Raw genomic sequence first — 21,611 nt, 5'->3', positions numbered from 1 at the left:
TATCTATCTATCTATCTATCTATCTATCTATCCATCCATCCATCTATCCATCCATCCACACGCACACAGTATACAATACCTAAAAAGACACTGGAATTCTGTGCAATATCTAATATTCAACCATTTAATATCATTACAGTATTATGTGCAGTACATATTTGCTCTCACCACATTCCCCCTCTCTTTTTTCCCTCCTTCTGCACAACTTACATTTTGTATTTTGAGTTGACACTGTAAAGGGGTTGCTTTAATCTCGTTGCATAGGTACTGCACTTGTATACAATGACAATAAAGGCATTCTATCTATGATGAGAAATCTTTTGTTTCCGTTAACATAAATCAAAGAGTTATTTCCCACACTTTGCCACCGTAGCTAAACCAAAAAGGAGCCGGCTGAAGCCAAGGGTGATTGGTGCCTATACAGTGAACTCGTGGCGGACCTTTCTCCATGTAGGTGCGCGGGGCCCAGGGCGGGTCCTCCTCGGCGTACGGGTCACTGTACTCCACCACCGCCGACTCTTCTTCATCCTCGTCGTCCTCGTAGTCCTCCGGCGGAGGAGGAGGAGGGGTGGGTTCCTCAAACACCGGCTCCTCGGCGGGCGGAGGTGGAGGCGGCACGTCTGAGACTAGAAATAGTTTTCAGGCAGGCGGGGAGAAAAAGAAGAAGGAACATTTAGAGGCAAAGAAAGAAAGGAGCACAAGACGACAGCGTTGGTCGGGGACACAACATGGAGGACCGGCGTTGGAGAGAGGAAGAGAAAGAGTCCATGGATGCATTCAGACTACATTTACATCGCTGCGTGTCCCACCCCTATTACCCTGCTCTGGGTTTCCACTCTCATTCCCACTGCTCTGCGTTTCCCCTCTCATTCCCACCTGCTCTGGCGTTCCCCCCTCATCATTCCCCTGCTCTGGTGTTTCCACCTCTCATTCCCCCTGCTCTGGTGTTTCTCCCTCTCATTCCTGCTCTGTTTTCCCCTCTCATTCCCCTCCATTCCCCCTGCTCTGGTGCCCCTGTCATTCCCCTGCTTGGTGGTTTCCCCTGTCATCCCCTGCTCTGGTGTTTCTCCCTCTATTCCCTGCTCTGGTGTTTCTCCCTCTCATTCCCCTCTCATTCCCCTCTGCTGGCATTTCCCCTGTCATTCCCCCTGCTCTGGCGGTTTTTCCCTGTCATTCCCTTGCTCTGGTGTTTCCCCTGCTCTGGTGTTTCCCCTTGTCATTCCTGCTCTGGTTTCCCTCTCTTCCCATGCTCTGGGTGTTTCTCCCTCTCATTCCCCCTGCTCTGGTGTTTCTCCCCCCCGCCCAACCAGAGACATTTGAAACACTGACCCGTTTTAGGATTATGACTCTGCAGGATTGTTTCAGTCTCAACGGCCGCAAACGGAGACCTCACGGGTTCTCTGAGACTAAAACCACTAACCTCACCATGGCAACTACCAGGAGCAGGTGGAGTCTCCACGCTGCCTCCTGTTTATGCCAGGTATACCAGAATGGTGATGAGATATGAGGTTTGGGTGTGTTACTTTAAACAGAGATTAGTTTTTCTACTGGAGATAAAAACTCTGTGCTCCAAAATCTCTTCTGGGTCAAAACTCGGCTTCAAAACCAAAACGTAGCGATGTAAATGTAGCCCTGGATACTCAGCACGGTGGATTCTATTCACCGTGGAACTTCACCTGTAGCAACCGAACACAGAAAACTGAAACAGGAACAAGATGTACACACAGTGACTAAACATGCTTTTAAAAGAAATACAAGTAGGCAACTTGGTTAAAGGGATTCTCCAGCGCAATCCCACGAACACAAAAAAAAAAAAAAAAAAAAAAAAAAAAAAAAAAAAATCACAGAAACGAGATCATGCTCCGGAACAAACATGCTTTGTTGTTCGTATATTACTTTTTCTTGTAGTGTTAACAAGTGGTCAACGTTAAGTTAACTCTGTTGTAACTAGGGCTGCTCGATCATTTTGGTCAATATTGAAATCACGGCTTTTGGGAAAAATGTAAAAAACATTGTGAAACAGTTTCAACAAATCAACAGTGAATACACGTGTACTGTGAAATTTCCTGTTTTTTTTCTCGTTCAGACCACGAGACCAAATAAAAATAAACGTGCAAAATACTAGATTACTCTGTTTCTGTGAGCGTCAGGAGACAAAATCGCAATCGCGATTACATTTATCAATCAATTACAACTCCCTGCTTCAAAATGCACAACTATTGTAACATGTACCTCAAAAAGAATCCTAAAAACTATCTTGTTTTACTTGCTCAAGACACGGGGCCAGTGTTCATGGGCACACTATCCTACACTTGAAGTGGCTCCCGCTCACTAACAATATGACAACTGTAAAGAAAATCTACTTGGCAGATAAAAAACGGTCAAGCAGAATTTAGAATAATCTGATCATACTGTCTCCAGAGCTCTCACTCTGGGACATTTCAGATCCCTGACCGAGCTGATGTTGGAGGTTGATCACTTGTTAACTTCAATAAAAGAAAATCTTCCACCTACGGGGACGAATGACTGACACTGAAGGCTCCGATATACAAGCTTTTTAATAATGCAAGCAGACTGAGACGCGAACGCTGTGGTTCACATACTTGCCTGTGTACTTTGCGTGTACCTGGAGGATTAGTCTATATCGACAGCGTGTTATTTCCAGCGCCAGCCAGATGCCTGTCAACGTCCTCTTCCTCTGTGTTGGCGCTGTAACCTCTGGCTGATTTCTGAGGACTATGGTTACCTGGTCCTCAGATCTCTGCAGGGTAAATCCAGACAGCTAGCTAGACTATCTGTCCAATCTGAGGACTATGGTTACCTGGTCCTCAGATCTCTGCAGGGTAAATCCAGACAGCTAGCTAGACTATCTGTCCAATCTGAGGACTATGGTTACCTGGTCCTCAGATCTCTGCAGGGTAAATCCTGACAGCTAGCTAGACTATCTGTCCAATCTGAGGACTATGGTTACCTGGTCCTCAGATCTCTGCAGGGTAAATCCAGACAGCTAGCTAGACTATCTGTCCAATCTGAGGACTATGGTTACCTGGTCCCCAGATCTCTGCAGGGTAAATCCAGACAGCTAGCTAGACTATCTGTCCAATCGGAGTTTTCTGTTGACGACTAAAACTACTTCTGAACGTACACATGTTTCACCAAAACAACTTCCTTCCCGAGGATATTTCACTGCAACACTCTCTCCAACGCCCAAGACGATTTTGATTGGTTTAAAGAAATGCTAATAAACCAGAGCATGTTTTTCTCCCATCCAGGAATGCTGTGTGGACCAGCCAGACCCCCCTGGGAAGCTCTGTGCGAGACTACTTGAGGATTAAGTGTATCCACCAAAGGGGCAGATCAGGGCCGACACTGGAAGCTATTCCTTGGCTGGAGTGTTGAACAGCTGCTGACCAGCCAGTCAGACGTGCACAGCCTGCGCTCCAAAGAAACACAGGACACGCACGGCAGCCATCGACCGCGTAGTTAAAAAGCGTATATCGGAGCCTTAACTGTTGGGGAGGGGACAGACGGCGGTCATGCAGGTGGGGGAGTGAGGGGCTAAGAAAAAACACTTACTAGTCTCCTGAACTCGGGCCACAAAGCCCATCAGAGGCAGCTGAGGGGTGATCTGCATGGAGGGGGGAGGGGGCGCGAGTGGGCCGGCTATCACCAAACAGAATCAATGCACAGAGGCGGAGGAAGACAGAAACAGCAAAGACATGAACAAAGTGAGCTTAGAACATTCAAGGAAAGCACAGAAGAGAGTAGGGCTGCACGATATGACGACAACACAACGGAATTGAATATTGCAATAACGATATTAGATGCGATAAATAACCAGATATTAAGTGTTCTTAGTTCTGCTGCTTTTGGTATTCTGCTAAAACACAACAAATTGATCGTTGGGTTCAAAACTAATAAAAGGAAATAATTTCCAACTTTCTTTTATTGAACAAATTGCACACTGAATTCAATATAAAAAGCGCTATTGAAAGAAGAATGGGCAGTTACATTATAAAGTGCAATTCATTTTTCTTCTGATATATTCTTTCAACTAACAGAACATCTTTGAGTGTCTTCCGCGATATGTCGCAGCCTTTCGCGGAGTGTTTATTGCGGGAGTTGGTATCGCGATGACGATTAAAAACAATATATTGTGCAGCCCTAGAAGAGAGTTAAAGAACAGGCATATTAATGCAAGGTTCACAACAATGATTTCAGCAAAGAACAGACCTGAGAAATCCATAATTATTCATTTTTCTTTCCCATCTTTTCTTTCCTATTTTCTTTCCCATACAGAGATATGTGACTCCCATGAGTCAGAGCTGCATTAATTTCCACCACCACTTATCAAAAAAAAAAGAAAGTCAAAAGATTTACTGATAAATGGTAAGAAAACAAAGGAGTTCAAACGGCCTGTCACAATGCCCCAGAGCGCAGAGTAGCGTCCTACACACTAACTAAAACCAAAATATATTTCATTTACAATGTTCTAAAAAGAGAGAAAAGGAGAAAATGGGGTGCACGATACTGACAAAATGTGTTACTGAGATATTGATTATGAATACTGCAATTTCGATATTGTTAAACATGTAAAATTACAAAGGTTATGGGAAAAACGCATTAAAATAGATTCATAACTAATGAAAGAAGTTTTCCTACAAACAAGGTTTATATCAGCTGACAGTCATATTGCCCTTTGGATTTACTGCGATTGAGTCGATATACTTCGCACCCCAAGCTGGACCCAGAGAACGGGTATTGGCTTAAAACAATGAATCAATGATCAAAGTGTAATTGTATGTTGATGGACTAAACCATATAGTGAAACCAGACCGCTTGAGAGACCAATGGAGGACAAAAGATCGAAGAGCAGAGGACAGAGAGAGCGGGTGACCAGGGGAAGGGGAGTTGTTAAGTCAGAGACAGATCACCGGGTTCTGGGATGTTAAAGATAGGACACAGGAGACCTTTTCTCCTGTCTCCTATCTTTTCAAACAGGTGCAGACCAACTGGAAACAAATTAAAGCCTTTAGGAAAAAGGTGTTACAGAGCCTGTACCTGGGTTTGAGACCACAAACATTACGGAGTTGTAAAGAAGTATGTGTTTGATGTTGACAGCCAGTGAGAAAGCGCTTTTGTTGACAGATGTACCCAAGGTTGAAGATCGGTTCTCATTTTTACTGTAAGACTTGAGCAAGATTTAAAGCAGATAACAGTTTTTTAAGGCCGATAGATACAATATTTGGTGATTTAAAAATCCAATATTAAGATCTATCGGCTGATATACATTTAAAAAACAGATTTCCCTAACATTAGTTATTTGTAGTAATTTATAAGTTCTCACTAAAATAATATGATAATTTGTTTTAACAAAACAGAGGAACATCAAAATATATTAAGGTTCTGATAAATAAAGTAAACTTTAAGATATGAAATTTGAAGTCCTTTGAATAAAAAACAGGGACCTTGTAGAGCGCCCTCTGGTGGACAAACACCAACACTCATAACATGGTTGTAGGTGTTTAGTTCATTTTTATTATTATTTCTCGGCCATTATAAACCCTCATATCGGTCGATAGTTTGAAGTTTAAAAACTGTTGGGCATCCTGTGTTGAAGAAATATCCACAATTCGATCAGGCTTTACTCAATTGATGATGATGATGATGATCTCCTTTCTACGTTTTCTTCCTCCTAGCTTTTTGTTTAGGCTACTCACATGTTCACTGTTCATTCTAAGCTTGTCTTTATTTTATTTTTTATAAGATTATTTTTTGGGCTTTTCCACCTTTATTTGACAAGACAGCTGGGGGAAAATACACAGAAAAGTACTATGGTTAAAAAGTTTAAGGTTTTAGAACTTCTACTGAAAGGTTTCATGGACATAAATTAAAATAGTAATTGTCTCTTCTTGTGCGTGCGCACACACACATGCGCACACACACGTAAGCAGTACCTGGGTTCTGGGCAAAGTGTGGTCCCCCGTTGAGCTGGGTCTGGTTGTGGGCCATGTTGGGCTGACCGGTGACAGACGCGGGTCGGCGGTACGGCAGCGAGCCTCCCACCTGCGAGTTTTGGAGCGGCTGCACCGGGCGGTTCATGCTGTAGAACTGAGGAGCGCCTGAGAGGAGACAACACCACGGGGTCAACCAAACTATCAGCACAATCAGGTTGTTTTTATGAGGAGAAATGAATGAGAAATGGGTTTTTAAAATGTCTTTAATTCATCATTCATCCATTTGCTACTCTGCAACAGCAGCACTGCCCATTGACAAGTTACAGTACAATACTCAGCCACACAACAACAAAAAGCCAGAAGAAATACACATGAATGAAGAGTTCAACGTTCAAGCATTTCACCACACAGCTCATGCATTTTACATTAGAAAACATCATAAGCATCAACACAGACACGGGTGGCTGATGAGATGCCGTGAGGTATGGAGAGCAGCAGCAGACAATGTGAGGTAGGCGGCCGAAGGGCCACACCGGGCCGACTGCTGATACTCCACACATACTGGAGGTTCTGATGAGTCAAGAGCTCTACAATGGCTTTCAAAGTTGTTTTTGAGCACTTAAAAAAGGACTCAAATATGATGCACTGACCAGACCCATCTGATTTTTAATAGTTCTTTATCCTCGTTTGCGCCAAACAAAGTTCACTTGAGTTAGAACGATCATTTATTTACCTCATAGGGCAAGGCATCCAAAATACACCAACGCGTGTCGGCTTGAGTCTTCCTCAGGATGGAAGCAGACACGTGTTGGTGTATTTTTCATAGAGCCTGACCGATAAAGGATTTTTAATATTTGGTTATTTAAAAATCCAATATATCGTCCGATTTGTATATTTTTTTCAAATCCAGAAACCGTTACAAAACAGATTTCCCTAATATTAGTTATTTGTAGTTATTTATGACTTCTCGCTAAAATAATATAATAACTTGTTTTACTGTATTGTAACAGAACAGAGGAGCATCAAAATATATTAAGGTTCTGATAAATAAAATGTATAAAAATACAATACCCTATAAATTAAAGGCCTTTTTATCACTTCTTGTAACCAACCTTGAGTGCCTGGAGTGGATTTTTTATGACTTTTGGCCCTAAATCTTCCTTTTTGTGAATTGTATTTCCTTCCATGAGCGCAGGTGGTTAAAAGGATACCAGAAGTGCTCTTGCCACTTCTTTCTTGGTAGCTCATTTACTTGAAAGTTCGGATCGAAGTTTGAGGTTTATCCCCTGATTTTACAATTGGGATTTGACGGCGTTGTTATGGCCATTTCCGAACTTCTTCCATTTCTGAGGCGTCACTAGTCAGAGCAAGCGGTCAGACAATACCACTGAATATCCAGAGAGATGCCTCTCGATGAACACATCTGGGTCTTTCAAGCAGGAGGATGCATGTCAGGGGGAGGCGGGATGGAGGGCGTGCAGGGGAGCGGGTGAGCTTCTCCCACCAGGGTTACACTCACCTTGTGCAGGGTTGCCGTAAGCAGCGGGGCCCGTGCCAGTGGGGGCCGCAGAGGCAGGGAGCTGGGGAGGGGGTGGGGGTACAGGCGGGATCTCTATAGGGGGGTTTGGGACCTGTGGGGGGCCATCTAGTGCAGTGGTAGCGGCTCCGGGGGTGGTGGCAGTGTTGGGGGGAGATTGAGCCGAGTTGGAGGGGACAGGGGCTAAACCGAAGGGATTGAAGAGGTAAAAGATAAAGGGAGGAGAGAAAAGATAGTTGAGGGAGTTCAAGACAAGATCAGACTAAGAAAGGGAGGAAAGGATTCCTGTAGATCCCGGGCTCCTCCAACATCCTCATCTTACTTTAATTCAAGTTAGTTTTACACACACACACACACACACACACACACACACACACACACACACACACACACACACACACACACACACACACACACACACACACACACACACACACACACACACACACACACACACACACACACACACACACACACACACACACAAGCTCAGAGAAGAAACAGGAAGCGGGTGTTACCTGGGAAGGCGGTGGGTGGGGCTGGGGTTGGCACGGCGATGGGCACGCCCACGCTGCCACTGCCGCTGTTCTCTCGGCTGCTGCTGCGACTGCTGCTGGGATGGCTGCCTCCGCTGCTCCCACTGCTGATGGGGGAGGGGGGTGGGGGTTGAGTAGGGCAGCACACACGTCACACCACAAACGGCCAAACAAACACACTCCGTCACACACACTTCTGAGGCACGTTCAATCTCAAAACGGTGTGAAAAGACACCGAGTTCTGTTTTTTTCTGGTTTGGTGGGCGTGTCTCTCGTTTTTTTGACTGTGTCCCAAGTGACACCCAATCAGCAGAGACGAGTCTGTAAACTCATATAAAAAGGCAGAGCGCTTGCGCACGCAACACAGTGTTCAACGCACCCCCGAGTCAGTTTAACCCTCCTGTTGTCCTCGGGTCAAATTTAACCCCTTTTCAACAAGTTTCTCTATCACACATTTGGGTTTTCTTTCAATCAAATTGGCAAAAAAAGAAAGTGGATGGTTCTATACAACGGTCTTCACAAGTAAAGTAAAGGCTCAGTTTACTACTTTCATTGAATTTGTGTGTTTTATTAAATGTTAAAGTATTTGTGTATTGAAAAAAGTGTCAAAGATTGTGGAAATAGCTTCAGAAACGCTGCAAAAAAATCTACTAAAACTTATTCATGCAGTAAAAGTACAGCAGTATTCTCAGTTTTATGCAGTAAAAGTACAGAAAAAGATCTACAAAAACATCGTAAAAAGTGACAAAAAATATGGGGGGGAAACTACAAGAAAGGCCGGGAAAAGTGACATTTCGAAAAAAGAACAACTCAAATTTTGACCCAGAAAACCCAAAAGTTGCATCATGGTCGACAGGAAGACAACACAAGTGTTAAAAAAAAACGGGTTGCTACGTTTTGTCGGCGGTGAACATGGCCCTGGCAAATGTCACACCTAGAAAAATGCAATCAAATCTTCACTTCGCGCCCCTTCTTGACCAAACAGTTCCAGGAAGTATGGCGCCACAGGAACTACACTCAGGAAGTCTTCTGGACGGAGACGGAGCAGGAGACTACTGTAGGGGGGGCTTTCTAGCAGAAACCTGTAGGGGGGGAGCACATAGAGAAACCTGTGGGGGAGGGGGCTCATAGGAAAACCTGCAGGGGGGGGCCTATAGAGAAATCTGTAGGGGGGGGGCTCTATAGAGAAACGTAGGAGGGGGTTTAGAGAACCTGTGGGGACGCTCATAGAGAAATCTGTAGGGGGAGCACTATAGAGAAACCTGTAGGGGGACTCTATAGAGAAATCTGTAGAGGGGACGCTCTATAGAGAAATCTGTAGGGGGAGCACTATAGAGAAACCTGTAGGGGGACCACTATAGAGAAACCTGTAGGAGACGCTCTATAGAGAAATCTGTAGGAGGGGGCTCTATAGAGAAACCTGAAGGGGGGCGGCTCTATAGAGAAAACCTGTTGGGGGGCGGCTCTGTAGAGAAAACGTTAGGGGGGGCTCTATAGAGAAATCTGTAGGAGGGGGCTCTATAGAGAAACCTGTAGGGGACGCTCTATAGAGAACGTAGGGGACGCTCTATAGAGAAATCTGTAGGGGGAGCACTATAGAGAAACCTGTAGGGGGGCTCTATAGAGAAATCTGTAGAGGGGACGCTCTATAGAGAAACATGTAGAGGACGCTCTATAGAGAAATCTGTAGGGGGAGCACTATAGAGAATATGTAGGGGGGGGGCTATATAGAGAAACCTGTAGAGGGGGGGCTCTATAGAGAAACCTGTAGGGGGGTCTCTGGAGAGAATAATTCTATTTTTATTTATTTTTATTGCTACTTGTTGCGTACCCTTCACCTTCAAAAAAAAAAAAGAAATTGAGATGCAGACCTTTGAGGGATACGTTTGAGGACCCCTGCCTTAAAACATTCATCTTTCTGCAACCGGCCAGGAACAACCTGGTCAGCTGTGCTCGGCGTGTTCAAGTTCTCTTTCTCAATGACTCCCATTATTAACGTGGCATCTTCAAGAGAATTTGATGTTATAGTGCGAGCGGTTTTGCCTTTGAAATGACTATGTCACAGTGATAAAAAAATAAATAGCAGCTGGAAGCCTTTTATAAGGACACACGACACAGGTGACGCAGTAGCGACACAAGACATAAACAAAGATATGACACGCAGTAAAAAAAAGCAGGAAGCGTCAAGACACGTGGGGGCAGACTTTTTTGTACAACAGAAAAGAGGAAAAAAAAAAGCGCATTGCTGAGAGATGAAGTAAAAATGAGCTGTGGATGGAGCGGTGGAGATAAAGACTCGTGTTGAGAGGAGAGTCGGGGAAAGTTATCTATTTCTGGACCAGAAATATATATATTTTTTAATTTGACCAACAGATTAGGCAGAATGATGAAACATTTAATACCGTTTCCCCCCCAACCCTTAGGCGTTTTACTTCTCTCACGGCAGACGGGGGGAATCTGGGAATATCTCTTGTGTTTGGGATGAAAGATTGTCATCTTGGGGGGAGGGGGTGGTGAGCTGACATCGGGTTGACAGGACTGCGGGGGCGACGCTGCCATTGAATGACTATTTCCATAGGAACCTGTGTCTAGCCATGCTAAAAATACAGCTCTGAATCTCTACCTCGTCCTCATTTCTTTGTCCTTCTTTGAGGGGCGAGGAGGGAGAGCACACAGGCGAGGGATTTCCAAAATAAACCAATATGGTACATTCACTGGGAGCAGGAAGTGCTGTACAAAAAGGTTAACGTTGGGTCAACCTCTAGGTGGAAGTGAAAAATAAAAAAGTGAAAGGAGAAGGGAGTAAAAGGGATTTCCACGATGAGTCATTTCAGAGGGGAAAGGGAAAGGTATGTTCACAGGAGCTGGCTCGCATTTTAAGAGTGTGAGAGGAGAAGAAGAGAGGGTGGGCAGGAGGTAGAGGAAAAAGGGGAGCGTGTTTAAGAAGTGTAGAGAGGCATGCTGGGAAGGGGGGAAGAGGGGGTACCTGTACGTGCGGTTCCTCTGATTAACGGATGCAGTGCGTGTAGGGCTCTGCTGGGGCTGCGCCATGTTGCGCGTCGGGCTCGAGACGTAGTCGTTAGGGACAACGGGCGGACGCACCGGCTCGAGCGTCCTATAGGGGGAGTGGCGCCTGAGAGAGGGTCAGGAGGACAGGAGTCGAGGGGGAGGGGGTGGGGGGGGTGGAGAGGGGAGGGCATCAACAGAGAAGTGTAGGGGAGGGGGGAGGAGGAGGAGGAGAGCAAGAAACAAACAAGTGCAAACTTAAAAAATGGGCTATGACAGGTGAACACTTGGGATTGGCTGATGAGAATCCACAGGCAGAGCAGGGGGCGGAGTCACGGGCGGAGGACTGAAAAAACTACACTTCCAAAAGATGTACACTGTGTGCTTGGTTTTTCATCTAACTGGCAAAAACATTTAGATGGCTCTGAAGGGACTAAACTGGCTTCCTAAATGTAAAAATTAAAACAAAATGCCCATGTGTTAGTAACCATAGGTTCATTTTGCGCCGGAATTGTCCTTTAAAGAATTTGAAAAAGAGCACCGATTACTGTGTTATGAGTCCTTTGCCAAACAGTTACTAACACAGTTCTTTGGGCATTTGGGTGCATTTTGCACTGAAAACAAGACAACAAAAGCTTTGTGATGCTGAAATCTTTTCATGGGGCCTAGAGTCGGGAAGAAATACATCAGAGTAAGTTTTGGTTTGAATTAAATTCCCATCTGTTGTGCCAAAGTGTCGCTGAGCATGACTGTGAACTCACGCCTACATGTTCTCAACTAAAAACCAGAAAATTCATTACATAGAAACACAGAAAGTGGTTCCAAACCCCGACAGCGGTGCTACGCTGATGATGTCCTCTGTTTAAAAAAAAAGAAAGGGGGGAGGCGGGGGGGAAGAGAAAAAATAACAACCCTGAGATTTTTGGATCTGGGCCTGAAAAGATGTTGTGGCATGTGAATTTCCCAGCTCACACAGCGGGGGTGAACCATCTCTGAGCACTGTTGCTATGACAATACGTCGCTATGAGGAATATGGGGCAGCCAGGGGTGGGCGGGCTGGGGTCACAAACAAAACACACAACTGAACATAAATCTGAAGAAACTTGAGGAACAGGAGACAAATTAAAAGTAAGATGTCGGCTCGCAGCAACGGGCCACGTCAGAGCTGTGGTTGATCGGCATGTGTCTTCAAGGGACAGACACACACACACACACACACACAAACACAGAGACCGACACGCATGGGTGGACACACTCAGGCACTCACAAACTCAAGAGACAGACAGACAGACAGACAGACAGACAGCACTTGAACCCAGGAAAGTCCCGCGGGACAACACAAACACACACTACGTGCGGCACTAGCAGAGACCCTGTGGGATAAGAGACACCTTCAACAGTCAGAGACACAGAAATGAAAAACATTCATCTCTGGGATCACGAGCACTTGGAGACACGGTGGGAGAACAGCATTAACTGTTTTAACGAGGGCTGGGCAGTAATCAATGATCATTTCTAGTCTTTCAACGGAATCACGTGTATGTCGTGATACACAAGGAAAATGCACAAGGATGTCTATATTTCAAACCGGTGAGGAAAAAACCATTGCTTGCTATTGCTGATATTAGAGACAGCATAGACAAATTTGAGACTAGCACAGCTTGCTCGTCTTTTTAAATCTTCTTCCTTACTGGGTCTTGAAATCATAACCATTTTTTCCTTGTTTAATGTTTAATTTATCCCGTTTAAAGAGGCGAGCATTGGAAATTGAAGTTGTTGTTTTTTTTTACCTTAAAACGTGCAGTATACTCGCCGGAGCCGAGCCCCAGTGTGACGTCATGGGAGCGCCGGAACCGTTTCTACTCTACTGAGGAAAGGCTACCGACTTTGCTATTTCTACGAACTAGAAGAAAAAGGTAAACGACGACAGAACCGGCAGCAGCATTGGCACTTGGTGACTTTCATTCACCGTAGAAGAAGTCATCTTAACCCAGTGAGGGACGTGCAGTCACTCAGAGTCCTGGTAACCGGTTACCCTCGAGCTCCTTCAGGCTTCCGCTTTGTGGCGTCCCGCTGAAAAACAGAGTGATGCGCACCGGGCGCGCACTCAAAATCCTCCGGAGATCTACGTTACTTTGACGTCACGTTGGCACACGCGAGCTTGGATGCGTTGACTGTAAATCGTCCTTTATGCATGTGTATACATTCTGTTCACGTGCAAGAAGAAACCGTAACAGAGCCGAATTTCAGGGAGACCAAATTAGGAAGAAGGATACTGCCGACTCTGTCTCCGCAGCACAGATGAAAAAAACAAAGCGAGGAATACCACTGTAAAGAGCCCTGGCTCTGAAGTGTGTTCTGAACCACCCCGAGGACACTAATGAAACAAGGAGGTAAGGGGGGGGTGATGAAACAGGGAGCAACCAGGCCCATCTGGTCGGCTCGGGGTTTACGTTCCCAAAACCACAAAAAGCACAGCTACATTCAGCCTCTGACGTACATAACTCCGTAGGTCGCTCTGAAACACGTTAACATACCCAAGGGTCCCTTTCCCCGACATGGGCGGGCTGGGGGGCTTCTGTGTGGGGGGGTTTGTGCGAGGGAGTCCACCGCCTCCGGCCTTCATGTTCTGGGCGCTGGCCTACGGGAGGAGAACATGGTTGTGGGAATCTGTCGGTTCACCCAAAAGGACTTCAGAAACAGAACAATTAAAACCTTCTGCAACATAAGCCTGTCTTTAAGGAACTTTTTTGGAGAATTATATTTATTCACTTTCGCAGCAAGTTAAATGAGACGATGGAGGAGTCTCAGAACTGTCTGCTCAGAATGAAGCAGGTGTTAGCATAATGATTAGAAACAGCTTAGGGCTCGGTCCAAAGGCAAAAAAAGAGAAAAAAATCCACCTACTAGCACCTCCATAACCATAACTGAACTTGATGCCACTTCAGTTGTGAGTTTAAGGATGAATCGTACAGGGAAGGTCTTGTTTGTGTGGTATGCGTCATATATATTACATGTTTGGATGTGGTGTGTGTGTCCAGAAACCGAGAATACAGTATACTTGTGGAGTCCCAACAGCTTTGTTTGGCCAAAAATCTGGACCCCACAACTTTAAAAGGCTGTTTGAGGGTTAAGACTTGGTTTTAGGATTAGGGTTAGAATTAGAATTAGATTAGGGTGAGGGTAAAGGTTAGGCATTTCGTTGTGGTGGTTAGCGTAAGGGGCTAGGAATGCATTTTATGACGGGTCCCCACAAAGATAGTGCCATGTACTGTGTGTGTGTTGGAAAGGTGACAGCATTTTCAGTGTGAACAGACAAAGTTTCATGATGTTTTGCACTGAAAAGAGTGCTTTCAATTTCTTTGTACATGTACAATGGCATTTTCACACTTAGCTGCATGGATTAAAACAAACCAGATACAACATCGTAATAGTGGGCTTTAGAGGTGCTAGTGGGTGGATTTAGTTTAGACCTGTTGACAAATCCGGCAGTCTTCATGCTAAGCTAAGCGCCTCTAGCGCCATATTGACAGAAATGAGAGTGGTATCAATCCACTCACCACAAGAAAGCAATAAGCGCATTTGCCAAAATGTCTTACCTTTAATAGTAAACAAACTCTTAACAATGTAGGCCTGTGTAATTGTATTTTCCCCATTGGGGATCAATAAAGAGTATAAAACTATAAAGAAAGAAAAACAAAAAACAGCAATTCAAAATGAAAAACCTTTACAAATAAAAATAAATAAAATCACAAAAAAATACTCTTGTTTGAGGCTCTTACTTTGAAAGTCTTACCTTAAACCTTTGCAACCACTACGGTTGATATAAAGACAAAATAGGGCAAGCAGAAAGAGAGAGAAGAAGAAGAAATCAGAGAATTAGCGTGTGAGGGAGAAAACAATTATTCATGCATGTGGAACATCCAAATTCAGACAACAGTAGACCCAGTGTTAAAATCAGAGGACTTTGTTCTTTGAGGTCTTTGTAAGGTTGAGGCTAAGGATTGGATTTTTCTGGAGAAAAAAAACAAACAAAGGCTTGTCCTTGTTCAGAAAGTCAGCAGGAAACTAGCCTCTTTCACCATTTTATTAGATAAAAACATCATTGCACAGGAATCTGTGAGGTATATTTAGCCGGATGTATGTCCTAGGTGACGGTTTCCAGACGAGTCATTGATTTTTACTTTCATTACTTGCCACTGAAACCCAATAGTGATTGATTGACCTCTAAAAGTCCTTTTTCATGAGACGTCCTGCAGTGATTAACCGACACAACGACAACTTGCAGACATTTGTTTTTAACATCTGACAAAATAGGGAATATTCAAATTAGGTGTGTCACGATCAGCTTTCCCCCCCCCCCCCCCCCCCCCCCCCCCCCCGCTACAAGCTGATGTATATGCTCGAAGTAATGTTGATTAGGGTTTAGATTCTCTGCCCAAGCCCGAATTCGCCCCACGGCCGGGTCGGACCCTTGATCAAGCATTTCTTTACTTGCGTAATTGGGTGGGGAGAAAGCTCCGCCTCTCCAGCTTCTCCCGTAGCTCTGGGTGGTGCGGCCAGTGCGTCTTTAGTATTAATTAGGTGATGGAGACCAGAAAGTCTCCTATATGGTTCTATAATTTGATTATGTTGCTGCCGAGCTGCACCAATCACATTGGTGTATCTGATATAGGCGGGGCCAGAGGCGAGCTGGACCAATAACATTGGTGTATCTGATATAGGCGGGGCTAGAGGCGAGCTGAACAGATGAGGACAGTCTAATCTACCGATGGTAGCTAAGCATACGGGCCTCTGGATACTTCACCCCGTGTGTTGATGTGATTGGTCGTAGTGTTATCCAATTGCATGCAGGGAAATTTTCAAAATGCATGCTTGGTTCCGCCCCTTGAGATGGGAGACTTTCATTACTCAATGCCAGACATTTAATCTTACGGATTTGGGTCTAAATTTCCAGATTTTGTTTTTTCCTTCCTATAATTATTTCGAAATAGAAAGCCGCTGCTCTAGAGCAACATGAAACCTTTTTTTTTTCTCAAAAGACTGAGAATTATATTAACTTTTATAAATTGCTAGTGTTTTCCTTTTGTTTCACTCTAAGTACCATTACTAGAGGGCTTTAATTAAGACCTTAACGTTTACAGCAGTGATTTATCCACACAATTTAGTCTCATCGACAGAATTAAAGGGGGAAAAGAACAAATGGCTACCTTGACTCCATGGCCCATGTCGTCTAGCATGCTGTAGTCGATGGGCTTGCGGATGTAGCGCACAGGCCTCTCGGGATTGGCTGGGGCGATGATCTTGTGTGTGCGAGACGTGTTCTTGTTGGTGGTGAGGATGCCGATCTCCCGCCGGGCTACCTTCTCTTTGTGGATGTCCACCGTCTGAGGACGTAGAGGGCAGGAGAGTTTGTTTAATTTCAGTCTTTGGCTTAATTCCAACTTGAAAAAACCTGCTATTTTTATGTGTTGTAGAGGTGCTTCATTTTATCTGTCACTAGGGCTGGATATTGTTCACAATATTTTTGATACTGGTACCGATACCTATGCCTTGACTTTGATATCAGTTCCTAAACAAAAGAAAAACAAAAAGAAAAGCATTGCAAAATTACACAAATCTTTTCATTTAATTTAATTTTCAGCTCCTACTGCGTGAGCTGTCTCTGTACAACGCAGAGTTTTTCCTGCGTGTCTCTACGATGTGTCACGTTAGGCAGCCAATCACAGACGTTATCAGATCTCAGTTGAAGCATGCTGCGTTAGAGCTGGGCGATATATATCAATAAATACTGTATATCCCAATATTTTAGACGAAATACCTCAATTTCGATACCGCAACAATATTGTAGTGTTGACTATTGGTGCTTTTCACAACATCAGTAATGTGATACAACTAAATGGGTAAAGGCCAATAATAGAACAGTCTGGTAAGATCAGAAAATGACATCACTTTACTGTAATGCAGCATTTAAAAACAGACAACATTTATGCCATATTACGATATTATGATATCTAAAATCTAAGACAATATCTAGTCTCATATCATGATATCAATATATTGCCCAGCTCTATGCTAATGACAAGGCATTTTCCGATACTCGATACTTTAGAGGCATCTCAGCCTGTGCCTAAAAAGTATTGAATCGGGGCGGCCTCTAGCCCCCCCCAGTAAGGGCATTTGCCCCATGCTGGCTGAGTCATGCAACGGCGCAGGTTTGAGTCCGACCTATTGCCCTTTGCTGCATGTCATCCCCCAATCTCTCTCACCCTTTCATGTCTATCCACTGTCACTTCATAATAAAAAGGGAAAAGCCCTAAAAAACAATTGAAAAAAAAGTATTGAATGTGGTACCCAGCCCCAGCTGTCTGTGATCTAATCTAAAAGGGGGAGTAGTCATTAATCTTGCCAAATTTGGGTAATTTTTGGTAACCTGTGAGATGTGGTTGATGGAGGACTCCATGCGGCGGAGCTGCGAGGCCTGGATGTCCAGCATCTGGAGGACATTGTTGGCGAGTGTGTTGATCAGGTAAGCGACGCTGGCAAGAGACTGGGTGGTGTAGTTCTTGGTCTCCTCCAGCGCCCTCTGCTTATCTGGAGACTGAATGAGTGAGAAAAGAAGAACATAGAAGAGGGACATTAGACACATTTCAATTTTAGAATTTGCAAAGGAAGAAGACTGTCGAAGAGCAATGAGGGTAAAAAAAAAAAAAAAAAACTCCAAAAAGGGACGTCAAATGACAACAAAGACCCAAAACGACCCTGAAATAAAAAATACAACATACGCAAAAACCCACAAGGAGACACAAAATGTGTGGGGAAATTGCATTTTTGTGTGAAATATCCCAACATTTTCTAAAGGACAGATGCACCTAAGTCTTTCACAAAACTAGGGAAAACATTGTATTCCTGCTGATTTCTACTGCATGCTGTATTTCTCGTTATTTTTAATTCTAAAATATCTTATGGATCCGAAAATTAACAATCCTGGACCAGATCCAGTTATGCATCTGAAAAATTTAAAACACCAGCAGGATGGAGGGAAACTGCTGCATCAAAGGTTTCAGTATATTTTAAGTAAAAAAAAAAAAAAAAAAGTGGGGAGAGAGCAGCCAGTAAAAGAGCTGCAGCCAGTGTTAAAGAAGGCTTCTGAGGCTGCGTGGGCACCTCAACAAGAGCATCAAAGGGCAGATGGATCCGCTAATGTTTCTGCTGGGAAACTGGGTTCTTTACTGACCCTGAATGTATAAGTAAATGTACAGTATATCTATTTACTATTATCAATGAATCGCCAAATGTTTTTTGCTTCTAACCTGGACACTTTTTTTCTATTTTTGAGTGTAAGTGACTGATGGGAACAAACTGCTTTGTAAATCGCCAAACCCACCAGACTCCGTTCAAATAATCAGCACTTTTAACGTGTATCGAGCAGACATATTTTCACATGTAAATCTGTAAACTATGTGTTTTATTTCAACCAAGACTACAGTTGCAATTGTTGGAAAAGTGGAAAGACGCCCCAAAACAGCTTTTAAAAGTTTTATTTTGTTTCTTTCGACTTTGAATGGGGTGTATTTTACTATGCTAAAATTACTTTTTATTTACATGGAGTCTGGTGGCTTTAGCAAACAAAATTGCACAAATGTTTTTATGCTTGAAAAAAGGTTCTTAGAAAGGTTGACATCCTTAAAAATCCTTCCCATAATGTCTAATCTGAGCCTGTCAGAGGCAAAACAAGCACTTTTGCAGATTTAAATTGAATTTGACATCACGTGACATCAGACTCAGAGGAGCTAATGTTTGCTAATATTTTGATTCATTTCCCATATCTTGACCAATCAACCATATCTACACACAACTTCTTCAAGTTCTGCACTACAAATTTCACCAAGATGGAAACAGCAAAAACATGTGTCGCACAGATGAACGCACCAGCACATCATGAGCTGACTGCTCTCAATTCACAACAATATGTATCCATCCAACCTACATCAGGCATTCTGAAAACGTGAAAGCATGCAATCCCCATCATCATCATCATCGTCATCATCGCAACTATTCCTAAATTCAGCATTAGATTTGAGCAATAATTAAACAGGATACTGACTACTCCACGGTCATCTCCACTACACAAATGCTTGCAAACCATAAATAAGAAGAGAGAAGCACGCAGCTAGCGCAGAGCGGCTGTGTCACTCTGAATCACCCTGGGCCTGTCCTGTGGGGGGGGGGGGGGGTTAAAAACAAAGGTTTTTGTGGATTTGTTGGCATCTGTCGCTCAAGAATTATGTTTGATCTGAACTTATTTTTTAAACTAAACTGAGCTCGGGATTAAAAAAAAAAAAAAAAGTGGTGCGTACAAAATGACTCATGAAGAAATCTGATTGGTACGCGCACCTATCCCCCCCCCCCAAAACTCAACGCCTATGACGGCCAGGAATCTTTGGAGGCATTTTACAAGCAAAACATTTGATGCTTCCTGCTTCTCAAAATGTGAGGACGTTGGACTCGTCTTACGTTACAGTCAACTGATTATCTTTGGGTTTGGGACTGGTGGAAGACAAAACGAGCCATTTCAAATCAACTATTTTCAAATCAATATTTTCTGACATTTTAAATCGATAAATCTGGGAAAATCCTCGGCAGAGTAATGGATGAGGGTTGCAGCCCTGAAACAAAACGGGTCATTATCTGTTTCCAAACCAGAATGCCCTTCCTCCGGTGTGCATAGCATGGCAGCAGATTGATTACAGCCCAGTCTGGGCCCCAGCAGCTTTTTTGGGTTGCGATTGGATATTGAGTGACCGACTGACTTTATTCTCCTCTTTTTAATTTAAATTGCGACTGTCAGGACACCTCCGCCCCACAAAAAAATCCAGGACTTCCTATAGATTTTTGTGTTCTGTTGCATCCTAAGATATTGACAACATGTCCAACATGGTTCGAATTACGGGAAACCAAATTCCAAAGCCTCCCGTGAGACGTTAAGGGGGACCGCTTGAAATTGTCCCTTTTGTGTTAAAGATTTTTTTCTGCACATGACGGTTCCAGAAATATCTTTGTATTTATTGTCCAGCTCCTACTGCGTGAACCCAATCTATATCGGCTTTATAATGGCTGATAAATCAATATTTAAAAAATAAATAAAACGGGCAAAACACCCTTCCACCATGTTATGAGTGTAGCCATTGGAAAGTCCACCAGAGGGCACTAAGTTTCATATCTTCAGAACTTTAATATATTTGAATGTTTTGTTGTGACAAGTTTATTTTTAAACTACATCATCGTGTTATTTTAGTGACAACTCATAAATAACTTGTGTTAGGGGAATCTGTGTTTTGTTATGCATTTCTGGATTTCTTAAAAAAATATATATCGGCTTACACATCAGCTTTTTAAACCACCAAATATTTGTATTAATATCGGCCTTAAAATATATATGGGCCGATATATATCAGATTTTTAAACCACCAAATATCTGTATTGGCCTTTAAAAAATCCTTTATCGGCCGGGCTCTAGGTTAGACAGCCAATCACAAAAATTATTACAGCTTGGTAGAACCATCCTGCGTGCTGATTGGCTCACTGAGCAATTGACATTTACTCCTTAGGAATTAAAATTGGGTATTGAATAACGAGGCATTTTTCAAAACTTGGTCAGTGCCTAAAAAGTCCAGAATTCAATCCCCGGCCCTAACAATAATAAGCTTCAAGCAGCATCTATGTACGTCTATTCCCTTCTATGTGCATGGGCTTGTGATGCAAGAGCCATTTGCAATCCAATCCAACAAATCATCAAACCCAGCCTGCATGTGAACAGCATCCTTTAAAGGCGTGGAGGGTGCAGCATTTGCTTAGAGCATGAAGACAAACCGGTTCATGTGGCAGAAGTCATGAGAGTAGCTGCTACCTGCGGGGCAGAGAGAGAGAGACTTTTTGTTGATCTTGGGGGATATCGTTTCTGGAAGGAGGGGACCAGCAACCTGCTAGCCACAGAAGGTTGTATTTTATGTCTGAGAAACATAAAATATATGACACATTGGTATCGGAATCGGGAAGCAAAACAGGATAGTCTCTACTCCCAATTGTTAAATGGAAATGTGTTTATCAAATTAAAAGCTTGGGTGAACAGAAATAATGTATAAGGTCAAACACAAACTGTATGAAATGTGACATGTGATAGATAATTAATGACGGCACTTCCCAGAGCCGAGATGAATCCAGGCTCCATTAGAAGGTTGTATTGCCCCCCCCGTGACCAACGCTATGTGGGTAGCCAAGGCCGACCATGTCCTCTAAAAATATAGGCTACGGGTCACATGCATTTTTACTTAAGTAAAGATTATATGCTAATACAAAAGAAACCCTAGACTGATGTCTTATCTTTGCCAGTATGGGTAGCGTAGCATTGCGTACCTGTAACCCAGCTATGAAGACCTGGTAGCATCCAGACTCTTAAAAGCTTTGATATCAGCACCAGTGTATATGGATACTCCGTACTACAACAGTACTTGCTTTAGAGACATCAATACGTGCTTTATATATTCACCGTCCTGTATCACACAGGGACGCAGG

The 21,611-nt window shown here is 43.6% G+C and overlaps 1 protein-coding gene and 1 long non-coding RNA gene across 13 annotated transcripts in view; one reads left to right on the top strand and one right to left on the bottom strand.

Annotated features, from left to right (window-relative positions):
* abi2b (abl-interactor 2b) overlaps window positions 1-21,611 on the bottom strand; it is a 25,510-nt gene that overhangs the window by 275 nt on the left and 3,624 nt on the right. Inside the window, exons 2-10 of one of the 12 annotated variants that reach the window (XM_032506538.1) lie at window positions 17,470-17,637; window positions 16,247-16,423; window positions 14,833-14,850; window positions 13,574-13,677; window positions 11,017-11,163; window positions 8,013-8,137; window positions 5,958-6,122; window positions 3,577-3,663; window positions 441-626 (exon numbers count right to left, since the gene is read on the bottom strand). In XM_032506538.1, the coding sequence (XP_032362429.1) occupies window positions 441-626; window positions 3,577-3,663; window positions 5,958-6,122; window positions 8,013-8,137; window positions 11,017-11,163; window positions 13,574-13,677; window positions 14,833-14,850; window positions 16,247-16,423; window positions 17,470-17,637 (1,177 nt within the window). The remainder of the gene's footprint in view (window positions 1-440; window positions 627-3,576; window positions 3,664-5,957; window positions 6,123-8,012; window positions 8,138-11,016; window positions 11,164-13,573; window positions 13,678-14,832; window positions 14,851-16,246; window positions 16,424-17,469; window positions 17,638-21,611) is intronic. The other 11 variants (XM_032506539.1, XM_032506542.1, XM_032506547.1 and 8 more) reach the window with 11 other exon arrangements.
* The window catches only part of LOC116674079 (uncharacterized), an 18,070-nt gene continuing 9,568 nt past the window's right edge, over window positions 13,110-21,611 (top strand). Inside the window, exon 1 of the long non-coding RNA XR_004327953.1 lies at window positions 13,110-13,121. This is a non-coding gene — a long non-coding RNA (uncharacterized LOC116674079). The remainder of the gene's footprint in view (window positions 13,122-21,611) is intronic.

Source organism: Etheostoma spectabile, chromosome 24 (genome assembly GCF_008692095.1).
Source record: "Etheostoma spectabile isolate EspeVRDwgs_2016 chromosome 24, UIUC_Espe_1.0, whole genome shotgun sequence".
NCBI lineage: Eukaryota > Metazoa > Chordata > Actinopteri > Perciformes > Percidae > Etheostoma > Etheostoma spectabile.
Note: the sequence above shows the minus strand (reverse complement) of the source record. Positions and strands in the feature narration are given on the sequence as shown.